The sequence below is a fragment of the Harmonia axyridis genome, chromosome 1, assembly GCF_914767665.1.
Source record: "Harmonia axyridis chromosome 1, icHarAxyr1.1, whole genome shotgun sequence".
Classification (NCBI taxonomy): domain Eukaryota; kingdom Metazoa; phylum Arthropoda; class Insecta; order Coleoptera; family Coccinellidae; genus Harmonia; species Harmonia axyridis.
Window position 1 is genome coordinate 25,066,153 of NC_059501.1, and position 26,211 is coordinate 25,092,363.

General features: G+C 33.4%; 1 protein-coding gene across 3 annotated transcripts in view; it reads left to right on the plus strand.

The window, feature by feature from the left end:
* The window catches only part of LOC123674611 (DNA-directed RNA polymerases I, II, and III subunit RPABC3-like), a 113,153-nt gene that overhangs the window by 63,345 nt on the left and 23,597 nt on the right, over positions 1–26,211 (plus strand). For all 3 annotated transcript variants that reach the window (XM_045609545.1, XM_045609554.1, XM_045609561.1), the window contains exons 2-3: positions 309–392; positions 21,747–21,930. In XM_045609545.1, coding sequence (XP_045465501.1) covers positions 309–392; positions 21,747–21,930 — 268 coding nt within the window. The remainder of the gene's footprint in view (positions 1–308; positions 393–21,746; positions 21,931–26,211) is intronic.

Consider the following 26,211-nt stretch of genomic DNA (forward strand, 5'->3'; position numbering starts at 1 on the left):
ATTTGCGTTTTTTTTTTCTAAGAAAACAGTAAGAGTAGTGTTCATTTTTGGCCATTTTATTTCATTTTCGAGGCCAACTCTTTTGTTTTCGAGTTATAAGCGAAAAATGGAAAAATGGCGATATCGAAAATAATGTATATCTCCGCTAATATTGATGATAGAGCTCAGAAATCAATACATTATGCAGGCACTTTTTACGTAGAATCCAGTAACAAAATTTTGTTCTTTATTATTAAGTGTCATCTGGTCAATATTAATATTGAATAAAGGTTTTTTACCCATTGATTCAATTATTTTTTTTTTTGCAGTGAGTCGGCTACATTGCGAGAGCGAGTCTTTCAAGATGGACCTCATTTTAGACATCAACACCTGGTTGTATCCTATGGAATTAGGTGAGTAAATTTCATTCAATCTTATGAAAACCGATATGTCGTGAGTAGATACTCGACATCAGACTATCTATTGTTATTTATGCAACAATTCAATTGAGAGAACTCTAGACTAATAATAGAAGAGGAAGAACCCTTCATTTATATGATGTTGAGAGAAACGGTGTTTTACGAATAAGCATTCCGAAACAATGAAGGAGATTCTTTGTTTAAAGTAAGGTGTTTTTCCATAGTAATCTGAAACCGTGTTGCTTCCGAGATAAGTTCTGAACATTATTATTTTTTTAATTCTATTATTTATATTGAGAGCGCTTCTAAATCGCAGTATTCGATTCAAAAGAACATATTACAAGAATACGAATCGGCATGAATGAAATAACTCAGTATCAAATCCTCAAAAATATAGTTTTTCGGCAACCGTCCGGGAAGTGCTCACTTCCCGGACGCTTTTTCTTTGAGAAAGTAAGCATTTCCCGGCCTAGTCCGGAAAGTACGTACTTCCCGGACTAGGCCGGAAAAGAATCATAGAATCCATAACAACCGAGATAACGGCTGACAGTTCATATGAAATTAGTTGTCAAAAATTTGCATGTTTTTTGATCGCAATCGTAATAAAATATGGAAAGCAGCAGCGATAGTGTTATTTTACATGGTTTCCGAAAAAATATTGTACGCAACACGCCCGAAAATGGTTTTTTTGGACTCACAGACTTCCAGGACTCGCTTACGCTCGTCCTGGAATTTTGTCTATTCGTCCAAAAAAACCCTATTTTCCGGACTTGTTACGTAAATTACTATTAGTTCCAAGGCTGGCGGGAGTAATTTCGGCGTTTTAAGCAAATAATTTTTCGGAGCCCCTGCTGAAAAATCATCGATAACAATATGACTTCTCTCATAAACACAAAGAGAGTAATGGGGAATTCTGTTTATATTGGCTAGGCTGTAATGTGTTATTTATTACACAGGCTGCTTAGTTGAAGACGGTTTAGAGATTTTTATTGCAGGGAGAATTAATAAACGCAGCGTAGAGGAACAACCTTTGTTGTTTTTAAGAATCAGGAATGAAATATGAAAAGGCGGCCAGCAAACTGGGCCGAATTAACGCCCTCCAAATAGAGGCGCCTGAAACGGTCGCTACAATCTGTAAATCAAAGAGGTTTTCCCAAATAAAGAAGATCCCATGGCATCGAAAGAGAATCGGGACATTTTCTTCGATCTTGCATTTTTATTTTTGACAATAAACCTTTGAAACGTTCGAGAAAAAAATTTAACCTCCTCACACTCGACAAACTAATATAATATTTAATATTATGCTGCCGAGTTTCAACCCGAATTATACGTTTAATATTTCTAATCAAATCATAAAAAATGTCTTCCCCGGAGAACTCCAAAATTAAAATCTACCCGTGCACCGTTAAAGCTTTACCCGTCATTTCGAGTAAGTAAGTAAAAGAATCAACGAATCCAATTTAAGTATTCACGAATGATAAAGTGAACAACCTAAAAGCATTAAGTCTGAAACGTTATTGTAGATTAGATTAAGAGTGTTCGTTTGGCTCGTACAGCCTTTCCGCAATGCGATCAATAATATATTTCGAAACACTCTACGAAATAGGATATTTCCCACAAAGTCTTCTGATATATTCTGTCTTATGAAATTTTGATTATGAATTACATAGATGAATAGATCCTTTGCATACACAATGAACCAACTTTCAAGGGACAAACTTCGACATAGGAGTTTAAGGAGAAAAATAAATACATGTTCCCTATTTTGATAACAACTGATTTTATTCCGTTACTCTAAAGTAAAGTTCATTCAGGGGATTGGTACTTGGGTTAGATTTTTTTTTTTTAATCAATAACTATTTCGTGATGATTACCGACTCACTAGGTGAGTTTTAAAATTGTACATTAAATTTATCTATGTATAGAAAATATATATATTGGCATGACAGTTGATCGGGTGATTCATAAACCTGAATCCTGCTGATGTCGCTATATCTCGACGACGACTGGATGGAAGGCGAATTGAATCGTGAGATCACCGATAGTGATATAGTTCCCTTCCGACATTAACTTCCTACTAACATTTGATTCTGGGTGAAGGGCTTCCTCGTATGCGGTTGGAACTTTCAGCTTCCTCGGTAGCTCATCGTAGAGCGCTGGACTAGTGAATCGGAGTTTCGGGTTCGATTCCCGCTCGAGTAGGTACTTTTTCTGGAATTAAAAATGGTCTGTCATAACTCTTATATTATTCTTATATATTCCAATAAATCTCTTCATTATTTTCAGACGAAAAATCGAGTATTCTTATCAAACATCAAATAAGAAACTTTTCATTTACCATTTTTCGCCTCGAGTAAAAAGTTATGAGTATTTTATGTTTTCTTAATAGGCTAATGCACTTCTGTTCCTTTGATGTTTACACCTCCTAGAAAATATGAAACTCAATCTTTGTGAACGTAGAAGTTCTATGAATTATATTATTTATTTCAAAGAACGTTGCCAGATCAATGAATAATGTGCTTAAATTTGCTGTAGATCACACCTTGAACTAGAGATTCACGGCTTGGCTTGATATTCATGCTACTTGGCTTGAGCTTAACTTGAAATCAACTCAAGTTTAAGTCAAGTAGTAGTTTTTCAATGTCAAGTCAAGTATATATTTCTTAAGTACTTGACTTGACATTGAAAAACTACTACTTGACTTGAACTTGAGGTGATTTCAAGTCAAGCTCAAGCCAAGTAGCTTGAATATCAAGCCAAACCGTTAATCACTATACCTTGAACATTAAAGTGGACTCTCGTCCAGTCGAAACACCACGGGACTAAGATTTCTCTTCGAGTTCGGTATTTCGAGTTAGACTGGTCATTCTTGATTAAATTCGTCCTACAGAAGTAATGAGATATAGAGGAAAACCAAATGAAAATTCGAGATTTAGAGGTGAATAATAGTGAAATTTATCCCATATACTAGGAGTAGATCGTACATATTTGGATGATTTCACTGGAAAATAAATTGACTTCTCTACGTGTAAACAGATGCCAATTGACAAATTCTAAATATTTTAAGAATTTTCATTATGAAGGAGTCTGATTCAGACCCGAAAACGTCAAGAGAGTAAATTAATTCAAAGTGTTAATTTTCGTTTATTTTTGGGCAACCTTTTTTCAACTGATTTAGATGCTCCTGATAAATTAGGGCAAGAATTTCCGCAGGAGCATTTCATTCCTAGGACTTTGCAGAGTCCTTGGGGATTCGGGATAAAAAACATTTAACAAAAGATGTATTTCCTACAGCCTTTACAAAACTAAACGATGCAATTATTGAACCATTAAATATGATCAATTCGCTGACACATTACTACTTGAGAGGCGGGGTTTCGAATTAACTACATACTTACTTTGAGTTATAGAACTAATTTTTGCGGGTCTCTTCTTCGACTTGGACAGGTTTTCTTTTTTGAAGGGATTGGAAATACTTCGTGTTATCAAGGATGTCGAGTTAATGAGAGTCGACTATATTATGAACTGAGAGGAGGTACATTTGCTAAAACTGTTTGTTACGTTATAATCCAACGATTCAGCCTTTCCTGCCTCGGAGTCCAATAATGATGATTAAATTAATTTAACTATCGAGAAACATTCGAAAATGAAAATGACGTTACTAATAAATGCATAAAATTATGACAATCGATTCGGACTCGGACAGTAATTTATTTTATAATTATGTCAGTAGGTCAGTAGGGCTATTTCAGAAATATCATTTCATATCAATTGGTTTAATGAAATATAGACAAAATGTAGGTGAAACGAGGTTTTATTCATATTTTGTTATCAAATTCTAATTTAGAATCATTGATTCTGTGGCAATCTTCGAAAAAATTATCTATGGCGCGGCAACATGGCTTTAGCATTTTCTTGCTCAGGGATTTTTAGAATGTTTCACTGATTTTATATGATTTCACCTTGAATATCTTCAATAATAATTCAATTTACAAAAAGAATACAGTATTCTGATAGTGAGTTTGAATTATCTTTTATTGCTTTCTTATGCTAATTCCGTGTATTATTATAGATTGGCAAGGCTAGTAACAGAAAACTTCACAATGAAGTTCATTTCATTCTGAAAGATCATGTTGAAGCAATGAAGAAAAAACAACTGAGACAAATCTGGTAGAATGAATCTGATGTACAAGTATTTTATTTTATGGGTGGAATATATAGTTAAATTGAATGTACAATTTTAAGACAAACTAACCCTGTTGATAAGAAAAATATATTTCGAATTGGAAAAAAAATCTGACACATCATTAACTTTGTGAAAATTTCCATATTTGAATACTTAAATATTTTGACAAACAAAAGTGCTCTTATAAAAATTTCATAAGAGCACTGCGGAAGGAAAAGAAATTAATATAAAATATGATTTGAGCTGGCAACGATGTTTTTATGTAAAAACCAACTAACCAATAGAAAGATTTGTTGGATTTCATAGTATTGTTGAATAATAAGGAAAGGTCGAAACGAACTCATAACAAAGTGTAGGTTGCTATTGTATTGAAGAGTCAACTACATTGGTCCAATTGCTTGGAATCTGCGGTCCCTTGATCTCAATTGATTCATTTCTACTTCTGCTCTCTACTTCTCGCACACTTTATTCAAGCTACGGTCGAATTAGTTTTAGAAATTCGGAATGCAACGAATGATAAAGACAATTGAATTCATTCTGCCTATGAGCTATTCATCAATATTAGAGATGCAGTACACTACGCTGCACTAAACTATAGGTCTTTTAATTGCCGTGTGCACCAAGTTGCTTACTACTACCGGGTTAAGTAGTACCAGGTCCAATTTTATTCTGGTATAAATTTTATTCCGTGCGCACCGAAATTTTATATGAAAGGATTAGAAATGCCCGATTATAACCGGCAAACTACACAGTTCTAGGGATTTTCGCGCCTCTGTAAATATTCCTGTGGGAATAGGGATGTTGCGTCATATAATAAAATCCAATTAATTTAGGTTTTCCACATCAGAGGCCGTTTTTAAAATATCAAAATAGCATTTTCATTAACTTATTTCTCGAATTCAATTTAATAAAATCAATTTAAATTGTATTAATTCTTATCGACTAGCACGTGACTGCGAACGCCAATCAGGTCAATTTGACGTCATAACACTAAAACGTTTAGAACATAGACAAACTAATCTTATCTAGAACTAGTCTATCTATGGTTTAGAACGTAAGATGATATAATCAGACCGACTTGACTGTCAATATCAGTTGATATTAGTTCAGTTTGACAGACCGTTAGCACGAGGTGATTATAGATAAACTAGTTGGTGATGACTCTTTTATGCAGTGACGCGTTTTAGCGGGAGTTTTGAAAACTTTTTTTATTCACTTATTTTTTATTGGTACTTTAATTTTTCATAAAAACATTTTTTTTCGTGTTTATATAGGGCTTATCTACAAATTAAAAGCAATTTCAAAATATAGGCAACATCCCTATTATGATCACGATATAGTATATCTTTATACTCTGACTCAATCATAAAATAATCTGTGACAATGTAGTGATTACTTAAGAATTAAAAATGAAAACGACTGAGACCTTAGAGAATGTAAAAAATCTTATTCTTCATTGGACTAAAGAGCAATCGCCTTTGAACAGATCGCTGTTCATTTCGTCGCCAATGTGTAATTTTCGATTGAATGGTATCGAACGATAAGATTCGACAATTCTGATGGCGAATCCTTCCTCAAATTTGATTCTGTCCGTCCGTATACATGATAACTTAATTGATACCCATTTAAATATTATTTGGGCTTCAATTAAATAATTTTATTTCGTGTGCATCGAGCATTCGGTGGATTAGTTTATGCCCGATTATAACCAGAAGGGACCTAGGATAGGTGTTTTCGGTTGAATCGATCAACTGTAATTCTATTAAATTGGGATAATGAAACACCGGATTTCTTAATTAATATATTGAATTTGGCTGTACAAGTTATATGTTTACAAGGTAACAGCTACCAGCGTACTGGTCTATGGTACCCCAATTTCCTGGGGATGTTAATCGTCGCCTTGGATTCTGCATACCAAAGCGCAATCCAGGTCCCTGATTGGTCCACGTCTTTGTTCCTTTGTTCCTTGCCCTAAGATGTGACTTCACGATGACCATATGTAGCGCCAACGTGACGCCGATGATGTTTCTGTTCTATTTTCAGCCCTCGCTGTACCTGCTGGGGTTGGTTTCTCGACCTAAACGCGTCTTTCTGATTATTAAACTGCCCGTAGAGTTTGCGTGAAATTCACTTGACGCAACAATAGGCTCGAATTTTGAATGCCGCTGTAACTTTGTTTATGCTGAGTATTACAATTTTGTGATCGCAATTACTCAGATACCAGAGAAACTGAAAATAAAACCTTAGGTACATATTATCAAGGACAGGCATATCCAGTGACTGAAAATTTTTTTTATTCCATTTTTCTAGCATTATACATAATAAACATGAATAAACTCTCTTAGTATTAATTTTATAATAGTTAGGAATCGAACAAGATGAAGTATGGCTGACGGAAGTAGATGAATAAATAGAGTTTTTTTCGGAAAACAAAACAATATGTCATGCAATAGTAACATTCAAAGGGAAGTCTAGCTATTCAGCTTAACCCCATAATGATGTTCAAAGTGAAGTTTATCTATGATTTTGTCAAATATATTGCTTCAAATATTTTCAGTACAAAGATCAGATGTTAATAATTCTATCTAAGTGTTAACATTCTTGTTGTCCTCTCTGTGCTCATTTATTAACACTTTTATTGGTACCCTTGTATAGCGTAAAGAAAATTTACTTTAAAATTGGTCTGCAATACAAAGAATAGTAAGTCGATTGACTGAACAATGCCGTCAATAAATTCTTCTTAAATTTTTCTCAGTATTCATAAATGAACACTGTTTTTCAGAAAACAATTTAACAATTTCAAAACGCTCCATGACTAAAAGACATAATCTAGTGCACACAAATGACATAAGAAATGTCAAAAATAATACAGTGTTGCCATGATAACCATTTCAAATTGAATCATTCTTATTGGAAAAACCTATAGGTTTAAGATGGCCAAAAACCATACTACATTGTATAGAATGGTTTTGTTTTGAGATTAATTTTTTTATCGACCGTTGAAGTCATTCTACAATAAGTAGACCACTCCGTATACAAACCATAAACCATTATTGTACTCGCCAATACATTAATCTCAAAACTGCGATTTAATAGCTCCAAGAACCAGATTGATGAACTCTTTTCTTCATATTTGTTTTATTTTTTTTATACTTCTTGTGTTTCAACGATATTTTTTATTGTATCTCATACATGAAATTTCTGTTTAGTTCTTGTGGGGTTATAGGCTTCGACACCCCCCCTTTCTCTATTGCAATAATAATAATAATTTCGACCCGAAAATTTCCGCGGAATATAATCCATAGAATTGCCCTGTAGACGTCTTGAGATTCATTAATTGGTAATTATGCAATCCCAGGTTTATAGGAGGTTATTTCCGGGTTTGTATTTTAATGCCACGCGTCCGTACCCCAACGCCAACCCTACGGCTGTTCCGGTTTCCTAAATGTCAAAGGTCACCCGAACGATATTTAGGTCACGGGATACGTGAGGCTTCTGAAGGGGAGAATCCTGATTAAGTTATTTCATTGATTCGTTTCGCCTACCTTTCTACTTGTTTTTGGCTCGGGGGGGGCTATTTTTAGGGGTATTTCTGTTGATACCAGGTCTAAATTTGGTTCAATTCCGAAAATAAAATTTCATCATTTCTTGCTCTTGAGCTCTCTTTCACCGGACAGATTGTTATATAATTTCGTCACAATTCAAGTATGTTCGATAACTCGCGAAAGAATATCGCTAGAAATTTTCACGTTCATGGGTATAATTCGATTAGGGGTTTCGTAAATATGATCGTTCGAAATTTTATTGAACTGTTAATTTCAAAACTTCGATCGAGATAAAAATTTGTATTTGTATTCGAACAAAAAATATCAATATTTCAGTGTCAACAGATCCAATCTAGTTGAAATTTCGCGTGTATGTAGGTATATACATAGTGTAACAAAAGTTCGTTAAAATATTCAAATGACATATTCCTGAGTCAATTAGAAAAAGTCACTATAAACATGGGCTAGCAAACGCTTTGTTTTCGAGATACAGGATGTTTTTTGTAGTTCTACTTATTTATTATGATTATACCAGTTTATAAAATTCATTAATATTAGCTGCAGATTGGGTAAATAACTACCAAAACTTATAATTGATTCATTCATCACAGCCTACTTACTGGATCTTTATAATAATTGGGATTTTCCTGAGGATTACTAGAAAATTGTTCAAAATATTTCTCTCGAGATCGGTAGCAGATACAACAAAAGTACAAGAATCCAAAAAGTGTAGTACTGGACAGGAACTTCTTTTTACATTTTTCTAAACTACCCGATGTTCACTAAAAAAAAGCGGGAAATATCACTCTGTAAGTTTGCATTCAAAATTAACATATCACATGATGATAACTTTGAAATGGAATATCTTTGTCAAATTTGAGTTAAAAATCTTGTGAAGGGAGGTCGCTATGAAAAAAAAACTTAAAAAAAATCAAACTTTCAACATCCTATATCTCCGAAACTAAATATATCCGGACACAAGTTTGTATGGACTTTTTTCTTGAAATTGTCTCAGGAATATGTCACTTGAATATTTCAACCCTGTTTCACCCTGTATAGCAATGTGAAAGTTTTGAAGTATAAAACTTTGTATTGATACTGTCGTTCAAACCATAGTTAATTCAATTTAAGCATTCAATCAAAAGATGACGAGGAAGTCACTGACATGAAATATCTAATAATAATATAATAATATAAGGAGCGTTCATTATTTATGTTTCAATGGCATCCTTGGATATACCTTTATATAGTTCTGCGATATTCGAGGAACCAATTGACGCATGAATAAAAGAGCTCTCAAAAGATCCTTACTTCTGTTCTTCACGGCAGATCTTGCTACATTTTATTAGTGATACCATATGAAGATTATCACGTTCTATAGTTTCAAACCTGTTTATGTTGAAATTCAGATTTTACAAAAAAAAATCATAAATATTTGAAGGTTAGGGCTTGGTCATTGAGAAATTCAAGAAGAATTCTTGAACGACTTCATTCAGTTAACCGAATCACTATTCTTCGTATTGTAGACAAAGATAGTGAATTTTCTTCACATAATACAAGAGTACCAGAACCCAGTACTAAGCCGTACTTGTGAATAGTGATTTCATTCGAATCATGTTCCTGTATCTCGAAAACAAAGCGTTTGCTGTTTGAAGACTTCTTTTCTTGAAATTATTCAAGGAATTTCTCATTTTCGTTTGAACCTCCAATTTAGGAACACGCTGTATTGGTATATACAAGGGTTATTGGCGTATGAAAGACGAGCGCTCAAAGCTCCTGACATCATTGATTGCCTCATCAGAGTAATAAACATATATAGAGGGAGCATATGTCATTTTCAGTAAGGAAATCTTGTCCCCAACATGAACTATCAAATTTGACGTGAAGTGCGCGGAAATGAAAACAAATCAGTGATACGATATGTCACATAATTCGCGAGTTTCTCCACAAAGAACGCACTTCTTATGTCCCATAGTGAATCAACGTTTCATATTAACTCAAAATATATTGAAATAAATACCTAAATATATCAGAAATTCAGAAAACAAAGTTCGAGCGCTCAAATTCACATATTTAATCGGGAATCACTCAAATAAATATATCTTATTCAATATAATATACATTCGTTATGATATAGTAAAATAGTGGATTTGAAAATATATCACAATCCAACAATGTAATCAAACCATGTTGGGGACATGTAAAAATTGCGTTTACTTCCTCTATCTAGGTTAATTACTGTACGAGAATATCTATTCCAAATTTTAGTTGAATATCTTGAGAAACAAATTCTACATCCTGTATCTCAAAAACAAAGCGTTTGCTGTTTGAGGGCTTTTTTCTTAAAATTATTCAAGAAATCTGTCATTTTCGTTTGTACCTTCAATTTAGGAAAGCCCTGTTTATACAAGAGTCGAATTGGCGAATTGACCCCATTCTGTTTTTTCGTATCCTTCTTTTGAATGAAAATCTGATGGTTTTCAAAGGTTTTGGAAAGTTGGTATCCTCAAATGAAATATCTCTATTAAAATTTAAGAATTCTCTGTAGACATTACTTGATGGAATTTCATTATTAAATGAAATAAAACGAAATTAATTTTCACAAATGAATATTTACAAAAATAGTATCGTCAAACACTGGAGCTTCTTCATATCAATTTTACATTTCGACCGATCAGTTCAAATCATCAGTCGAAATGTAAAATCCACCTAAAGTGTTGGCGAAATAATTGTGGTAATCATGAAGAATAGGTATATTACCTTGGGACCTTCGAATCCGCTACGCCAAAATATCAGCTACGTTGCCAGATCGAAAAATTAATCAGGAAATTAAAGTAAGAAGTATTCCATTAATTCTCGCTATCGGTCGCGAAGTTATAATAATATCTTTATCTCTAAATATTTATTCTTATTCTGAATACGACTGTTAATGCTACACAAAATTCATCCTGCAGTCAAGTTTATGGAAATGCATCGACCACTGACAGAACTCTAAATTGAGTGTTCAAAAAAATACATTGTTATATCAACATTGATTCACGTATATAATTTTCTAAGCCAAATGTAATTAAGAATCTTTTTTGTGAATCAGACGGAGCACTTGTTAGCAGAGGTGAGGCTTTCTGTGCTCAGTTCTTTCCTCCGTAAGCTCTACGTACAATGTGATTGAAATATCCAAATAAATTTTCTGAAATAAATGTTTATTTTCAAGAAGATTATTGAAAACTAGGAGCTCCTAATTGAATGGTAGTGATATATTATCATCAAACAGCCCTCTGCTTGACATAAGCCTTCCCTAATAACAACGAATAAATAAATACTGTTTTCTATCTGGCAACGTAGCTGCCAATTTGACGTAGAAAATTGGTCTTTCGATGGTCTCAAGGTCATATACCTATTCTACGTGTTGACCATAAATGTGCTTATATAAAAATTTGTGAAAATTAATACTGCTCAATTTCATTCGCTATTCAAGGTGTTTAAGTTGTCTCGTCTTCTAAGGAATAATACTTTCAGAAAGATCCCATCAAATATAGAATTCCTTTTACGGAACGTCCTTTTCCCTCCGCACGTGCATTACGTAACATCTCCGTCGATCCTGCCGCATACCCGAGATAAGTTCCCTCTGCCGCCCACGCGATCCAGCGCGAGATCGCAAACGCCCGGACGGACGGAACCCTCGTGCGCGCCTATCGACCGCATTTCGCGATTCTCGCCTCCGTTCTACTGAGAACGCCTGGGCGAGCGGAGCGGTGGAAGGAGGCAGGCCCCCCAAATCCCACCGCCCCCCTCGGCGGCGTTCCGAACGTTGAATATCAAGTTCATTGCCAAGGCTGGGCATGTTACTGCGCCTGCGCGCGCCGCGATGCGCCTAGAGAGGGCCTCTCCGCGAGAGAAAAGGTTGCGTAACCGTCGAACATCAAACAAAACAAAACTTCTCCGATCGGTCCCCCGCTCACCTATTTTATCCCAATTTCCCGATTATCGCCCGGTAACGCCAGAATCGGCCGATCGAGCGAATTCGCCCCGCCGATCCGATCCGCGAAATCCGGCTCGAAGGACCAGTAGGCCGATGCAGATGTTCCGCCTAAATTCGCGTCTCGCTCCTCTTCTTTTTCGCCTCAGCATCCCGAGATCCTCGTGTGCGTCTGCGGCGCAAGGTGACCCCCAATTGTTTTTTTAAAAACCGCCAAGGTCGCCGGTTTTATGCGGCAATACTAACACTCGTATCGGCCGCTTAGTAACAGAACCGACTGACCGCGCAACATGAGTTCCTATACGTGCGTAAATATTTTTGTTGTGCGATTTTATAGGTGCTTGTGCATCGTCGCGTTTTCCACTAGGTTATGATCTTTCTGGTACATATCTCGGGGAATGTGTGAGAAACGATGTGAAAATATGTGACTTTATTTTTTTTTGTGTTTTTGTTGTTGTTGTTGATGGGAGGATGAATCGTTTGCGGTGGAATGCTTGAAGGTAATGATTTTTCGAAACAAAGGATTCGACGTATTTCGATCGATCAGTGTTGACGTGTAGCCATTTGGATTTTCTGTCTGGAAAATGTTGGCCTGAAACCACGCAACTTGAAATTGGGATGTTTCGATATAGATTAAGCCGTAAAAATTTGATTGATCAATGCAGAATGCACGTACTTGTGACGATGATTGGAATGACTCAACATCGATCGATTGTTCGCGATATTTATTGAGATGAAAGAATTTCGCACCTTATGATTGAAATTTATGATCTATTAATGGCTGATATTTCAATCGATGTTTTTAGTTCTGCAAAATGTCGGTGGAAGGAAACTTAGAATTTGATTATATCTACGATAGGCACGATAAAGTGGCATTCATGGATAAATACAGGATATTAACAAACTCGACGACTAGCTTTCGCCAAAGATAACAAGGGTCCGATTAGTTTTTATGTGAATTATACACTATAGTAATATATTCGAATATAAAATTGGTCTAATGAAATCATAAACAAAAAGTGACATCTGTAAAACATGTCGAATCTTTTGGTTTGAAAGCAAGCATCATATAAACTTGACGGGAATAATTGTACAATCTCGGAGAAAATATGGTCCTTCTTTTGAATTCACTATTCATGCTACCAGTACCATAATATTTTTCTGTGATGCTGTACTATTTTGTTGATACCACACATGGTATTACAACATAACAATCAGATGTTTTGGCTTATTTTCAGTGATAAAAATAGTTCGAGCACTAATTAACCTCACTAAAATGGCGTTTTGGATAATGTAAAATCTGAAAATCGCATAAACAGAATACTGTAAACCATCTGAGATCTATTGAGAACAGATGTATCGATTTTATACAACATACGGTTGCCATATTGCATCTTACCTCCTTTTGTTTTCCATGACTTGTCATTAATGATCTTTACAACTTGAATGCATGATTTAGAAATCGCCTAACATTCTGATTATCTTTTACCTACCTCAAAGGTTCACTCCAAATACTTCAAGAGTTTAGAAACATTCGATTCGGAATTTGAAACTTATAACAATTTGCTTTGTTTGCACTCTGTTTTTCTCATTTTTGAAATGGTCTTTGATAAATCTTTCGGTGGCTGCTGGGCAATACAAAATTTTTCTAATTCTAGAAAAATGTGTTACAGAAACAATATTTAAGTGTTCTAGACAGAAAACACAATATTTGTTCAAAATCGCCGTTCTACAATATAAAATGAACAAAAACTTATCCTTCCAATATAGGTACCCAAGAATGTGTTATAGGTGGAAAATCAATAATCAATTGTTCAATCAATCCCTAGAATATGTATGACAACAGCTCTTTCATAATATAATACCATAACCTAACTTCTGCAATTCAGAGGAAATACATATCATACCTAAATAATTATGTTTTTGCGAGTTCTGAAATATATGATTCACTATACTAACAACATTTCAACCGTATTCTTTCGATGAAAAATTGTTATTTCGACAGTGTACATTTCTTTTCGAAAAAAAATGAGGAAGGCAGATTTCTGTTGATTTTTTTGTGAATAAACTATTATTATCAAAAACATCACTAATTCATCAGAAGGTTTGAATATTTCCTCAGCAGTGCAACTGATAATAGGACCATAATATCTCAAAATATTTTTTTCAAACTCTTTCATGTCTCTCAAAGCTATAATTGTTTTTCATAGAAACGGTGTTCTTGATGGGATATTCCGAAGTTTTCGATCAATTTGAATTTGTATGCTATTGGGTTCATTTAAGCTTTCAAAATGACCTACGTATTCCAAATACCTTGAAAATAATTCTCAATATATAAAAAAAGAACTACATCTCTTGGTATAGGGAAAATTTGGTATTTTGTGAAAATTTATGAAATACCTTGTATAATCATAGCATATTAATCATTTATAAATATTCACGGAAAAAGTGAATAATCTTAATTGTTTCAATAATAAAATTAAGAAATTCTCATTTACTGAGCCGAAAACTCATCATATTGAAAATACTCAAGAATACCCTTACAACTTTGCATTCAAAAGCATTTAGGTTGGCAGAATCAATAATACTTCACCCTTACTTATGTTGTGAAATTGTTCTTAAACAAACCAAACAAATAAACATTTTTTCCCAATAGGCTCTCTACAAACTACCATCAATTGATTGAAAATTCTTTCCTTGAGCAGATTTTTGAGAATCAACACTTCATAAAAATATTTTCACTCGGTTATTCGTTTTGCCTGATAATTTTAGAACAAACCGACAACAAAGATCACGTCTTAGCTGTCGCTGGTGGGAGGCCTAGGTTTTATGTTAAACTTAGTTATGAAATATTGATATGACTCAAGATTGCCATCAGTGATAAAAGATGTCTTGACATGTTTTAGATTTTCGCGAGATGATTATTATTTTTTTATCTTTCTCCATCATTATCTCCTATCATTAATTGGTGGAATTACATAATGGCGGATGCGCAGGTATACATTATTTTAAAAATATTCAATGACAATATTCATTATATTGATGACCGAAGTTGTTCTATACTGAAAAATGTTCAATTTCATAAAAAATCATTTCCCACATAAATCAACATTTAACTATAGATTCTTCTCATCAAATGAAACACCTTCTTCATTTACTACTTTTCCAGTTCGGCTTACGTGCATTAATAAGGATTTAATGATTACAAAATGTGCGTGTGTGTAAATTATTTCATTTATCTGGTTGGGCGTCGCCATACCCACGAATGATAAGAATGAATTTGCAGTAGATCACAGTTTGCATAATTATTAACTTAAAGGAGATGAACTTGCTCAAACGATGTGATCACTTTATTTTTTTTTTCCAGCGGCGTCGACAGCGTGGTCATTTTGCCGCGTTCTATTTTTATTTAGTTTCTAAACATTATTTCATGTATCTACGTCCTATATCTTGTGGTACATTCCAATTATCCTGAGGTATTTTATAATTGCATCGGTGTCCTTCAGTGCCTCTTTAATATTATCCGGGATTTTTTGTTGTTCACGTATAGGTTTGAGACGTTCACATCTAAATAAGTGATCGGTCGTCAGGGTAGTGTTGCACTGTTTGCAGTTCGGTGGTTTCAATCTATTGAATAAGTGTGAATGTGTAAGATGAGTGTGACCGAGTCGTAGACGGCACAACACGGTCTGTTCCCGCCTATCGTGCCTTCTTGGATAAGGCCATTTTTCCACTGTGGGTTGGATTTCGCGAAGTTGCCCATTATATGTTTCCCAATATTCTTGCCAGGCAGCGTATATTGTGTTCGTAATGGTAGTTTTGACGTCTGCGTAGGGATCACTTTATTATCTAGCAAGTAGCTTCTATTTCATCGTTTGCGTTGATGTAAAATAATCTTAAATATATTAATTTTCATTGGGGGACACTAGGAGAAACTATTATAAAATGAAAACAAGTTGTCTTACAAATTCATAAAATTAGGGAGATGGATTCGGATAACAGATAGTATTTTATTCCCTATGTTAGATAAAATGCACATGAAATGAGGTTTCATTGTTTTATGTCAACGGATCGAAAGCTTAACTATTCTGGTTAAATTTTAATTTAGAATCAATAATTCTTAAGCAGTCGATAAAATTCTATTTTGCATGTTCCTCCTAAAGAAGTGAATTATCTATGATTTAGTTCATACAAAAAAAAGCGCGGCAACATTGCCTTTGCATTTTCTTGCTCAGGGTTGGATCCATAATTCACCTTTAAAATTTAAGGAAAATTATAATTGAAGAATATGTCTCAGTTATAGGAAACTTCACACTAAAATCCATTTCATTCTGAATCATCATGTAAGCTACAACGGAACAATAGATTGCAAATTTAACAGAATGATAAATGCTTAGATAAATGAGAACAGTGTTAAATTTTCATGAGATAAATCTATGGTTAAATTTAATTGACAAAAAGACCCTGTAAATGAAAATACCTATTAAAATAATTTCATATATTTCTACGCTCTATTATTTTTTCTTTAAGATAACGTTCCTTCATCAGACATCAGTAAAAATTTGGTTTGCACACTATATATTTTTTTCTCATCGCTGATTCCTTCACGAAATCTTCAGCCATTCTTTCAAGTAATTCAATTTTTTCTTATGTTTGTCAATCAAGTATTAATTTTTCAGGCAGAGATTAATTGATATACATTATATTATATTTCTTTTTGTACCTTAGGCCGATTTCTTCTGGAATTTTGCTTGGGAAATTTTGTTAAGTTAATAATAATTATGGGGTTTATGAATGCAGCAATTGTGGATAATTTTTTCTGTTGCCTACTCCTGAATAAACTTTCTCCATATCTGGAAAGTTAATATTTGAACCAGCTCATAACAAGAGAAGTTCACAAAGAGTCATAATTATTTTTTTATCAATAACGTGTAACGAATTATTTAACGACTAATATTTCAATTTATGTGAGTAACACAGCATTTCTTCTTGCCAGTTTTGTACGCAGTTCCCACTCCTAACTTTTTCTGGGTGAATGTATTCTGAACAACTTGAGCTTTGTAATACTTAACATATACATTAATTCAATTGTCTGAGCAAGAAAGCGTGGTGATACTAAATGAAATATTTGTGAATTGAAAATCACGAAATTTTGAATGATTTAGATCGATGTGAAAATATGAATGTTGTTATAATGAATACAACGAAAGCCCATCTGTGTATTCCATTGAATTGATCCATATTGTATTTTTACAAAGTAACGTATGACAATGAAACCTATGAATAAAATATCAATATAAGTTGGAGGATGTAAATTACTCCACTCACTGAAAAAATATTTCCATTATTCTCTCTAGGGAAAACTTATTGTCCTTCTCCTCATGTATATTGTTTTTTATCTCGTAATAGTTTTGATTATTCTGCTGATTAGAAGTATTCACCTTGAAAACGGATATTTTCATTTATTTTATTTATTCGAATTTTGTAGGATTATAGTTTGAACAGATATTCGTGAAGTCATCACCTATATAGAATTAAGAAATAAAAACTTACATAATTCCTCTCTTAACTTGATTCATTTCACTTTTACGAAATAGCTATAGTATAACTCAAAAGAAAAGCTGTTCTCAACGTGCCCCAATAACTTTAATCGAAAATTCAAATCATTCTAAGGGTATTATTGCTAAAGACAGACATTTCAGCAGAGTTGACATTGAACTTGGATCTGAATTTATGCGAACTCCATTCAAGAGCAACCGAACCTCGTCCTTCCCCAAAGTTTCCGCTGTAGTACGTGACGAAAGGCATAGCTAAAGGGCGCATCCTTTCGGCTGCAGGACAGGCGCCCTTGCGCTAGGTCGGTCAGCTGATGCAGCTGTTATCGCTCGATATATCAACGACGACGCATTCGATAGTTTTGAGTTTTTTTTTCATGAAACGGGGCGCTATCCTTGGCACACATATCTTTAATTTTCAAATTGTATTTCGTAAATGCGCACATGTCTGTGATTTTCAAATTGTATTTCGTAAATGCACAATATCTGTAATTTTCAAATTGTATTTCGTAAATGCACACATGTCTGAAATTTTCAAATTGTATTTCGTAAATGCCCACATGCCTGTAATTTTCAAGTTGTATTTTGTGAAGGTACACATATCTGTAATTTTCAAATTGTATTTCGTAAATGCACACATGTCTGAAATTTTCGAATTGTATTTCGTAAATGCCCACATGCCTGTAATTTTCAAATTGTATTTTGTAAAGGTACACATATCTTTAATTTTCTAACTGTATTTCGTAAATGGATCAAAACGATACATGTTAGGTTACGATGCGGATGAATTTATTTCATTCTCACTAAGCTAAGAAATGTGGTTTTAGAAAATGATTTGACAAGAGAGGATTCTGGCCATTGAGTGTTGAATACACAATAAATAGATTATAGTGCAACAATTTTGGCGTCAGCTAGAACAACTCATTTGAAACATCCTATAAACAACCTAACTAGCTTCGTTTTCGAGATACAGGGAGTTGAAGTTTAAAAAAAAAAAAAAGTTTTTTACTTCCAACTCTATAGAGTTATAAGTAAAATTTACTGTTATTGCACAAGAATCTGGACCATCCTATATAGATATTATGTCAATATTCCGAGCAATCTTTCAAATGCATCATTTATTGTGTATTAAACACTTTATGACTTACCTATTTCGAATCATTATATTATCCAGACTTCAATACCTACCTAAAAATTAGAACTGTTCTATAGTATACAGTGGTTTAGATATAGTGGTGCGATGATCATTTTCTCATTGAAAATCTACAAAAATGTCTTCTTTTTCGAAAAAAAATTTCATTCCTGAAATCAAGAGCACTTCATTTAGAAAAATCCCTTGGATTATTTACATAGAATGTTTCATTCTCGAGATAATCGAGTATAAAGCGAATACTATCCACAAAAATCTAAATAATTAATTTTTCAAATTTTCCCATTAGTGATGAATGAAAGTACAAAATTGGCGTAGTGTATTATAACGCTTTCAGATGATATTTAATTGAACATTTCAGGAAGAAAAGTTATCAGATACTCTTACAATAAACAATATTCACAAAAATTTTTGACCGTTCTCTGAAAGGTATTTGATTCTTTTACTGTTCTGTTTATCTAAGCAACCAGTAAAAATAATCTACCAATCTAGCATAAACGCGATAACTAACCAAAGTCGTTCTATCGTGCAAAACCTAACGAATTCATCAACCTAGAAACTTAATTAGAATTTCAGTTCAACTTTTAATCAGATTCTTTCAAGAAACTTTCAATTATGCTGTGGAAACGAGTCACCACAGCTTGTCGATAACATCAATTGAAAGGGCAACTTGTTTCAAGCAGTTTTGTTCGGAAATACAGAACATGGGTTGAATTCAGTTAAATTGCTAATACAATTGAAATTATAATATAGTTTTTGAACTTTCGTTCTCCGAAAAAATTGTTCTGTCATTTCATCACAATGTCTGAAATTTTCGAATTTTTAGAAATTTAAACTCGATTCTGCCGCTTGATCCTCAATAACCTTCTATTGAAAAGAGCTGAATACTTGAAATTTTCAGGGTAATTCAATTAAAATTTCAAACAACGAACATGTGTCGATAACTCTCAGTATTAGCAGAGGAATTGTAAGCGAGGCATCATACATTTCAACGTATGATACAAGAGTACAGATAAAATCTCTGCGAAAACTCTGTGTATTTATATTTCATATATGTCTAAATATATTCTTCGTCCAAACAAAATCCTTTCATCTTTGCTCTTCACCAGAAGTTGACGATGCATATATCATACTTAAATCTGAAAACAAAAAAGAAAAGAACCAGAAAGGAGTAATAAATGTCACAGTTTTCGTCAACTTCACTTTTCCGGACCAGTAACTAATGGTTTTTCAACATAACAAGCCATACCATAAAAAGAACTCAATAGGCAATCAATCAATACATAACTTGCTAAAAATCCCTAATATGGCAGTCAGAAATTTCATTTCCTGATAACCACCTACATATTCGATTCAAAGGAAATATTTCATTGAGATGTAAAATAACAATTTCAACCTTCATGGAAAATTTCATATTGATCGCTCAACCAGAACCAAAAAAAATTCAATAAGAATATAGAAAAATCATCCAATACATGACCACAAAACCTACGGACATGCAATTTTGAGGTTGATATGAAATGACGATTTCAAGCACCGTACAAAGTTCCAAATTGATCACATAATCATAGTTTCCCGAAAACTTTGAAAGCTGTTAGCTAAATTTTCTACAAAAACCCTCTGTTACACTGCAATGATCCTCTAAGTTCTAGAATTCGATGCGTTAATTTTTAATATAATATATATTTTTAATAGGGAATGAATACAGCGATAAAATGACAAAATAATTTCTCAGAAACTTGGCAACACATAATAATGAAATTGAACACTTGTATTATCACGATAGTACTGAATAATATAATCCATATTTTTCCTTTGAATATTAACACTATATGATTTTCACCATATTCATTCGTGGTCGAGTTGTTAAGTGTTTCCCTATTCATGAAATACACATTTTCTATTTCTATTGTGATGTCGTTTGAGCAATTCAATAAAAGCTTATTTCGAAAATTTCACCGCAAACATATTAGCCACTGATATAATCAAGTTTGAAATTTATAACTCTGAGATTATATAATATGTAAATTTTTCCGCGAAGTCAATAAATTTCATTTATTAGCTAATTTAATGTGTGAAGCATAGTTTTCTACTTTATTGTTGTTCAAGCAATCTTCTTACAAATGAGCTATTCCAAACTGATCATAAATAAACTTTGGTAGTAAACAGCGACAGATAATATCATCAATGAATTATATAAATTCTGGTATCCATTAGATCTGAACTTGTACTCGACAAATCAAAACACTGTTGGCCTACAAATTTCTCAGCTATTCCTCTCCGGAAATATTGGCATTTTTATATTCGACTTGTATTTTCTATGGTTCTGGTGGCGCGGTCAACAATACATTTTTTTCTCCGATTGATAGCAAATATTGATTTTGCAGACACATATTATCAATCAACAAAGTATTTCTTCTAGGCAGTAAAGTACTTTCCTCCTTATTTCTGCAGGAGTAAGTGCTTCTAAGTCGCTATCACTCTGTATAATATAAATATGTTCGATATTTTTCCAAAAAACTGCCAGATATTTCATAAGTTGTGAAACTATTATTATCATGAACATAGCAACCAATCATTGCAACAATTTCGATTTCTATCAAATTTTGTTTAAATTGATCATTACAGGAAAAATAAAAAGATTGTGGGAATTGTAATAATTTGCAAATACATATATTAAAGTAGATAAAATAATCCATTATTACTCATTTTCTTAGTTTATTCTTATTGACGCAATTTCCTGAAACAACTGATAAACTAGTTTTTCTTTTGGAAATCCACGAAAATGAATGTATAGGTTGCAATGTTTTTATGATCATAAACATATTTGTTAATATCCTGAAAAAGCTATAAGTCGTTAAATTTCGTCCAATTTATTGAATATCAACCATGTCTGGAAATTCATATTTGACTAATACAGTTATTTTTGTATTAAGGTGACAAATTCCGTCTAGTACTGGCAACCACGCTCAGAGAAGATGGTTATCCAGATGGCTCTGATTGGAATCCCCAAGGGTTGGAACAGGAAGGTTCTAGGGCCGACAGTTTTGAATACGTCATGTCCGGAAAAGTATACAGGATAGAAGGTGATGAAGCAGCCAATGAACAGTCCAGTAGATTGTAAGTATTTTATGATATTATCTCTTCAATTTACGAAATCGATTTACGACGAGAATTCAATTCCTTGAGTGGGTAATTGTTTTACTCATTACGTATTCCTTCACCTACTATCATATAAACCTAGTTAACATTGGTATAACTATAGTAGCAGAGTTCGGTGGTAGAGTACTTATCATTTCCTCACTAGAATAATGTAAACAGTTTGTACAAGTGACAGTGGAGTACCTACTACAAATAGTGCAGGTCCTTTCCACAATCCTACTCCACTCTACTGGTTTGTTTGGTGACTACACCAATGTAAACAAACACAAGTTCAAATTACTAGCGAACGTAGCAAAAAGTATGCTAGTGAACTCTACTACTAATTATATCAATGTCAACGAGGCTATACAGTATGCTAAAAAATGTATATTTCAATTTATTCAAACTGTGCGTTTTGTTAAATGTTCGGTTTGTTTATGTGCGTAATGAGCTATTTACTGAGGAGTGTGTTGTGAGTTTTTGCCCGTTTTTACAGTGACCGTAGGTAAACATAATTACGTTGATCTTGAAAAAAGTGAATGTGCCTTATCGCATTTTGTCGATCTTGGGGACTGATATCCATTCACTTGTCTTCGTCTTTGAATGAGTAAAATGCAAATCGTACGTTGTAATTTATGCATTAATGCAAAAATTATTGATTACCAAGTATAATGACACACGATAAGACTCATATAAGTTTGATTACGTGTCATTGCGTTTTATCTTTTGTGAATTCGGACTAGCATTAAGATGAGATTTGAGAAGATGAAAGAGCGAATATCTGAGTGTATTAGATGAAATATTTGAAATATTCGATATATTACATTATTCCAACTAATATGGGATTACTGGAAGATAGAGCAGTAATTATCTATTCTGCTTATGGTTTCAAATTTACTCAGACGTTGTGCAAACAATAAAAATTAGTATAAGGTGATATAAGAATACAGTAAAACAGCCTACAACAAACAATGTCTTGAGAAATAATGGCTGGTGGAAATCAACGAGAAATTGTACAAAATCTGCACTCATATCACTATATAAAAAATATTTTTTGTACAACAAAACAAAAACACAACAAATTGCTATTTAGTAAAATTTAAGGTATCTTAGTTTTCCATTTTTAGTTCAATATTCAAAAATTTTTCTATGTTATATAAGTTATTAATTTAAACTTGCACATTCAATTCTTCTGTTAGATGCTGGCTTATTAGTCATCATTCAGGATCAATAAGAAGTTTGTAGTTGAACCATAATTTTAAAACATCCAGTGGAAAAATTTCGTGGTTAAATTTTTGCACATTACCAATTTTTATTAAGCCTTTAAGTGCATTAGTTAAAATGAACTAGTGCACTTGAAGACATGTACCAAAAAACTAAATGTTGGAAAAGAATGATTTTTAACAAAAATTCGTTCGTTGAAAGAATTTGACCAATCAATTATTCCACAGGATGTTTTGAAATTAGGATTCAATAGCAAACTTATGATTAATCCTGTATAATGACTAATAAATCAGCCTTCAGCAATAGAATTGAATGTGTTAGTCAAAATTAATAATTTTATCTACAGCTTGCTGAAAATTCTTTGAAAATTGAATTAAAAAATTGAAAAAATATATGAGACCTCAAACTTTACTAAACATCAACTTGTTGCGTTTTTTGCATTTGAATATATTTTAACTCACTACCGAGGTGATATTATGAATATCAGCTCGCTAATAAGACCCATGTTGCTGATTTATTCATTTATTTGATGAGAACTTAGATCTGTTGTCGAATTCGCTAGAATAGTATTTCTATGAAACCGAAGATATGATCATCGAAGATTTTGGTTCTCGCAAATTATAAGCTTTGGGAAAAAAAATTGAGACATTTTTTCTTCATACTTTAATGATAATTCTGAGGACAATTTGACATTTGAGTGATTATTTTACATATATAATGTAAACGAAAAATTTCAACTTTGCATCTGTCGTCACTGAATTATCGATTTTTTTTTTAATGAATGATATAATATTTGAGAGTTAAGGTTAAACTATTCCTCTTTCCTCTGCGTTTTTGAGATTTCACCTCTTTTCAGGATAAATGAAGCAATCTCAAACGTGATCTACCGTGCTTCTCTACCAAACACAAGAATTCAGATTCGTTTTCACGTCTTTAATTTTTATAAAAACCGGATTTTCAGCCTAAAGCTTTCTTAAATAATATTCATATCCATTCTGCAATAAAAAATCATATAATTTTTTTTTTCTCCATTGAAAATAGTAATTTACGTAACAACTCCGGAAAATAGGGTTTTTTTGGACGAATAGACGCTTACGCTCGTCCTGGAAGTCTGTGAGTCCAAAAAAACCATTTTCGGGCGTGTTGCGTACAATATTTTTTCGGCAACCATGTAAAATAACACTATCGCTGCTGCTTTCCATATTTTATTGCGATTGCGATAAAAAAACATGCAAATTTTTGACAACTAATTTCATATGAACTGTCAGCCGTTATCTCGGTTGCTATGGATTCTATGATGCTTTTCCGGCCTAGTCCGGGAAGTACGTACTTTCCGGACTAGGCCGGGAAATGCTACTTTTTCAGAGAAAAAGCGTCCGGGAAGTGAGCACTTCCCGGACGGTTGCCGAAAAAAATAATAAATGAGGCTTTTCCGCAATGACGAACTCTCTAGCGTAAAACATGGTTTACTTATTTTTGAACTGACCGCTGAAACGGTATGTATAGACTGTGGAGTGTAGACCCCTCTTAAGTGTTTCAGGTTCCATCTTGAATACAGGATATTTAATTTCCGATTTTCTATCTAGATCTTTTCAGAAATATGCCCATAATAATCTGCTTATACTAGGATGCCATGCGTGATTGGTTCTGAGAAGTAGTCGCTTCCTAAACGAAGATAGGTTATCTCGGATGAATGGAAAGGCCGAGAGAATAACAAAGTGGCGAATGCGCCCGTACGCTTTCATTCTGGGTCACGCTTCTTCAATTACCTCGAAAATCTACTTTACGGCAGTCTCTTTCGTTGGATATGTATTTTAGTTGAGCTTTTCATTTCTTAATAAACCTGCCAACTAGGAGCAATGGAAAAATATGATGTAAATAATGGCAATTTCAATGTTGATTATTATCTAGAAAATAGTTTAGAGATTAATATTTGTTGGCATAAAATTCATACTAATGTAATGAGGTCATAAGGAATTTTTTCTATTGATACAGATTCGGTGAATTTTTTTTAAACTAGCCATGATCAAAATTCCACATTGAAATTGTATATTTACATTTATATACATCTATAATTCATGATTTATTTCTTTACAAATCAATCTATCTGATTTATTCGAAAAGTCGATAGAATTTTATTAATAAGATCGTTTACGAACTACTCACGCAAAATATAAATTTGCAAGAGTAATTTCCATTTAAGTTTCTTCCGTGGATGTAGTAATTTACTTGTAGGACAAAAATTCAAATGCACCATGGGTATTATAAGATATAAAGATTAGGTTTATGTTTGAATGGCGCAAATTTTGTATGGTTTTCATGATATGCTGATTGTGGAATATAAAAAAAATTTCAAATTTTCATATACACTTGATGAAATAATATTTTGATAGTACAATACCACTAATTTCGAGGTACTGAAGATTTGCCATTTTCACGGAGATATGAGAGTTTATAGTTTCAGCAATTTTTTTTCATAAATCACCACTATGAAACCAATATCCTTATGGGATATTTCAACCACCAATCTTCAGTTTGAGGTCCTTGATCCCCACTGAGCCGTTTTCTCTTACGTCTCCAGTCACCCTGTATTTAAATTCGAACGTTATTAGCTGCTTTCAGAGCAGTGGAGAGCCAGTATAATCAAAAAGACACTGAGGATCGAAGAAGAACCCTTAAGTTTTTTACTGCTCATAATAGTCCCATAGGTGAGACTTACGTGTAGAGATCGGACCGATGGCACCGAGATTATTATACTTCACGACCTTTGACAACAAGAGAGCGATTATGCAGTACCTACGAGAATCAATAGTCGGCTAAAGGTTCACGCTCACTTAGATCCGACGTCTTCTGGAAACTGAAAGCTGCGATAGCCGGTCTTCTGAAATCGTGGAAATGCTTGTCCTTCATTACAATAGTATTCGTTCATATTTTAGATTCGTAGTAGACTTTTAGTAACGGTTTTCTATGATTCTGATGAAAAATTTTTCTTTTCGTAAATATCAGCTTCGATTCATTGACGTATCAGGCACATGT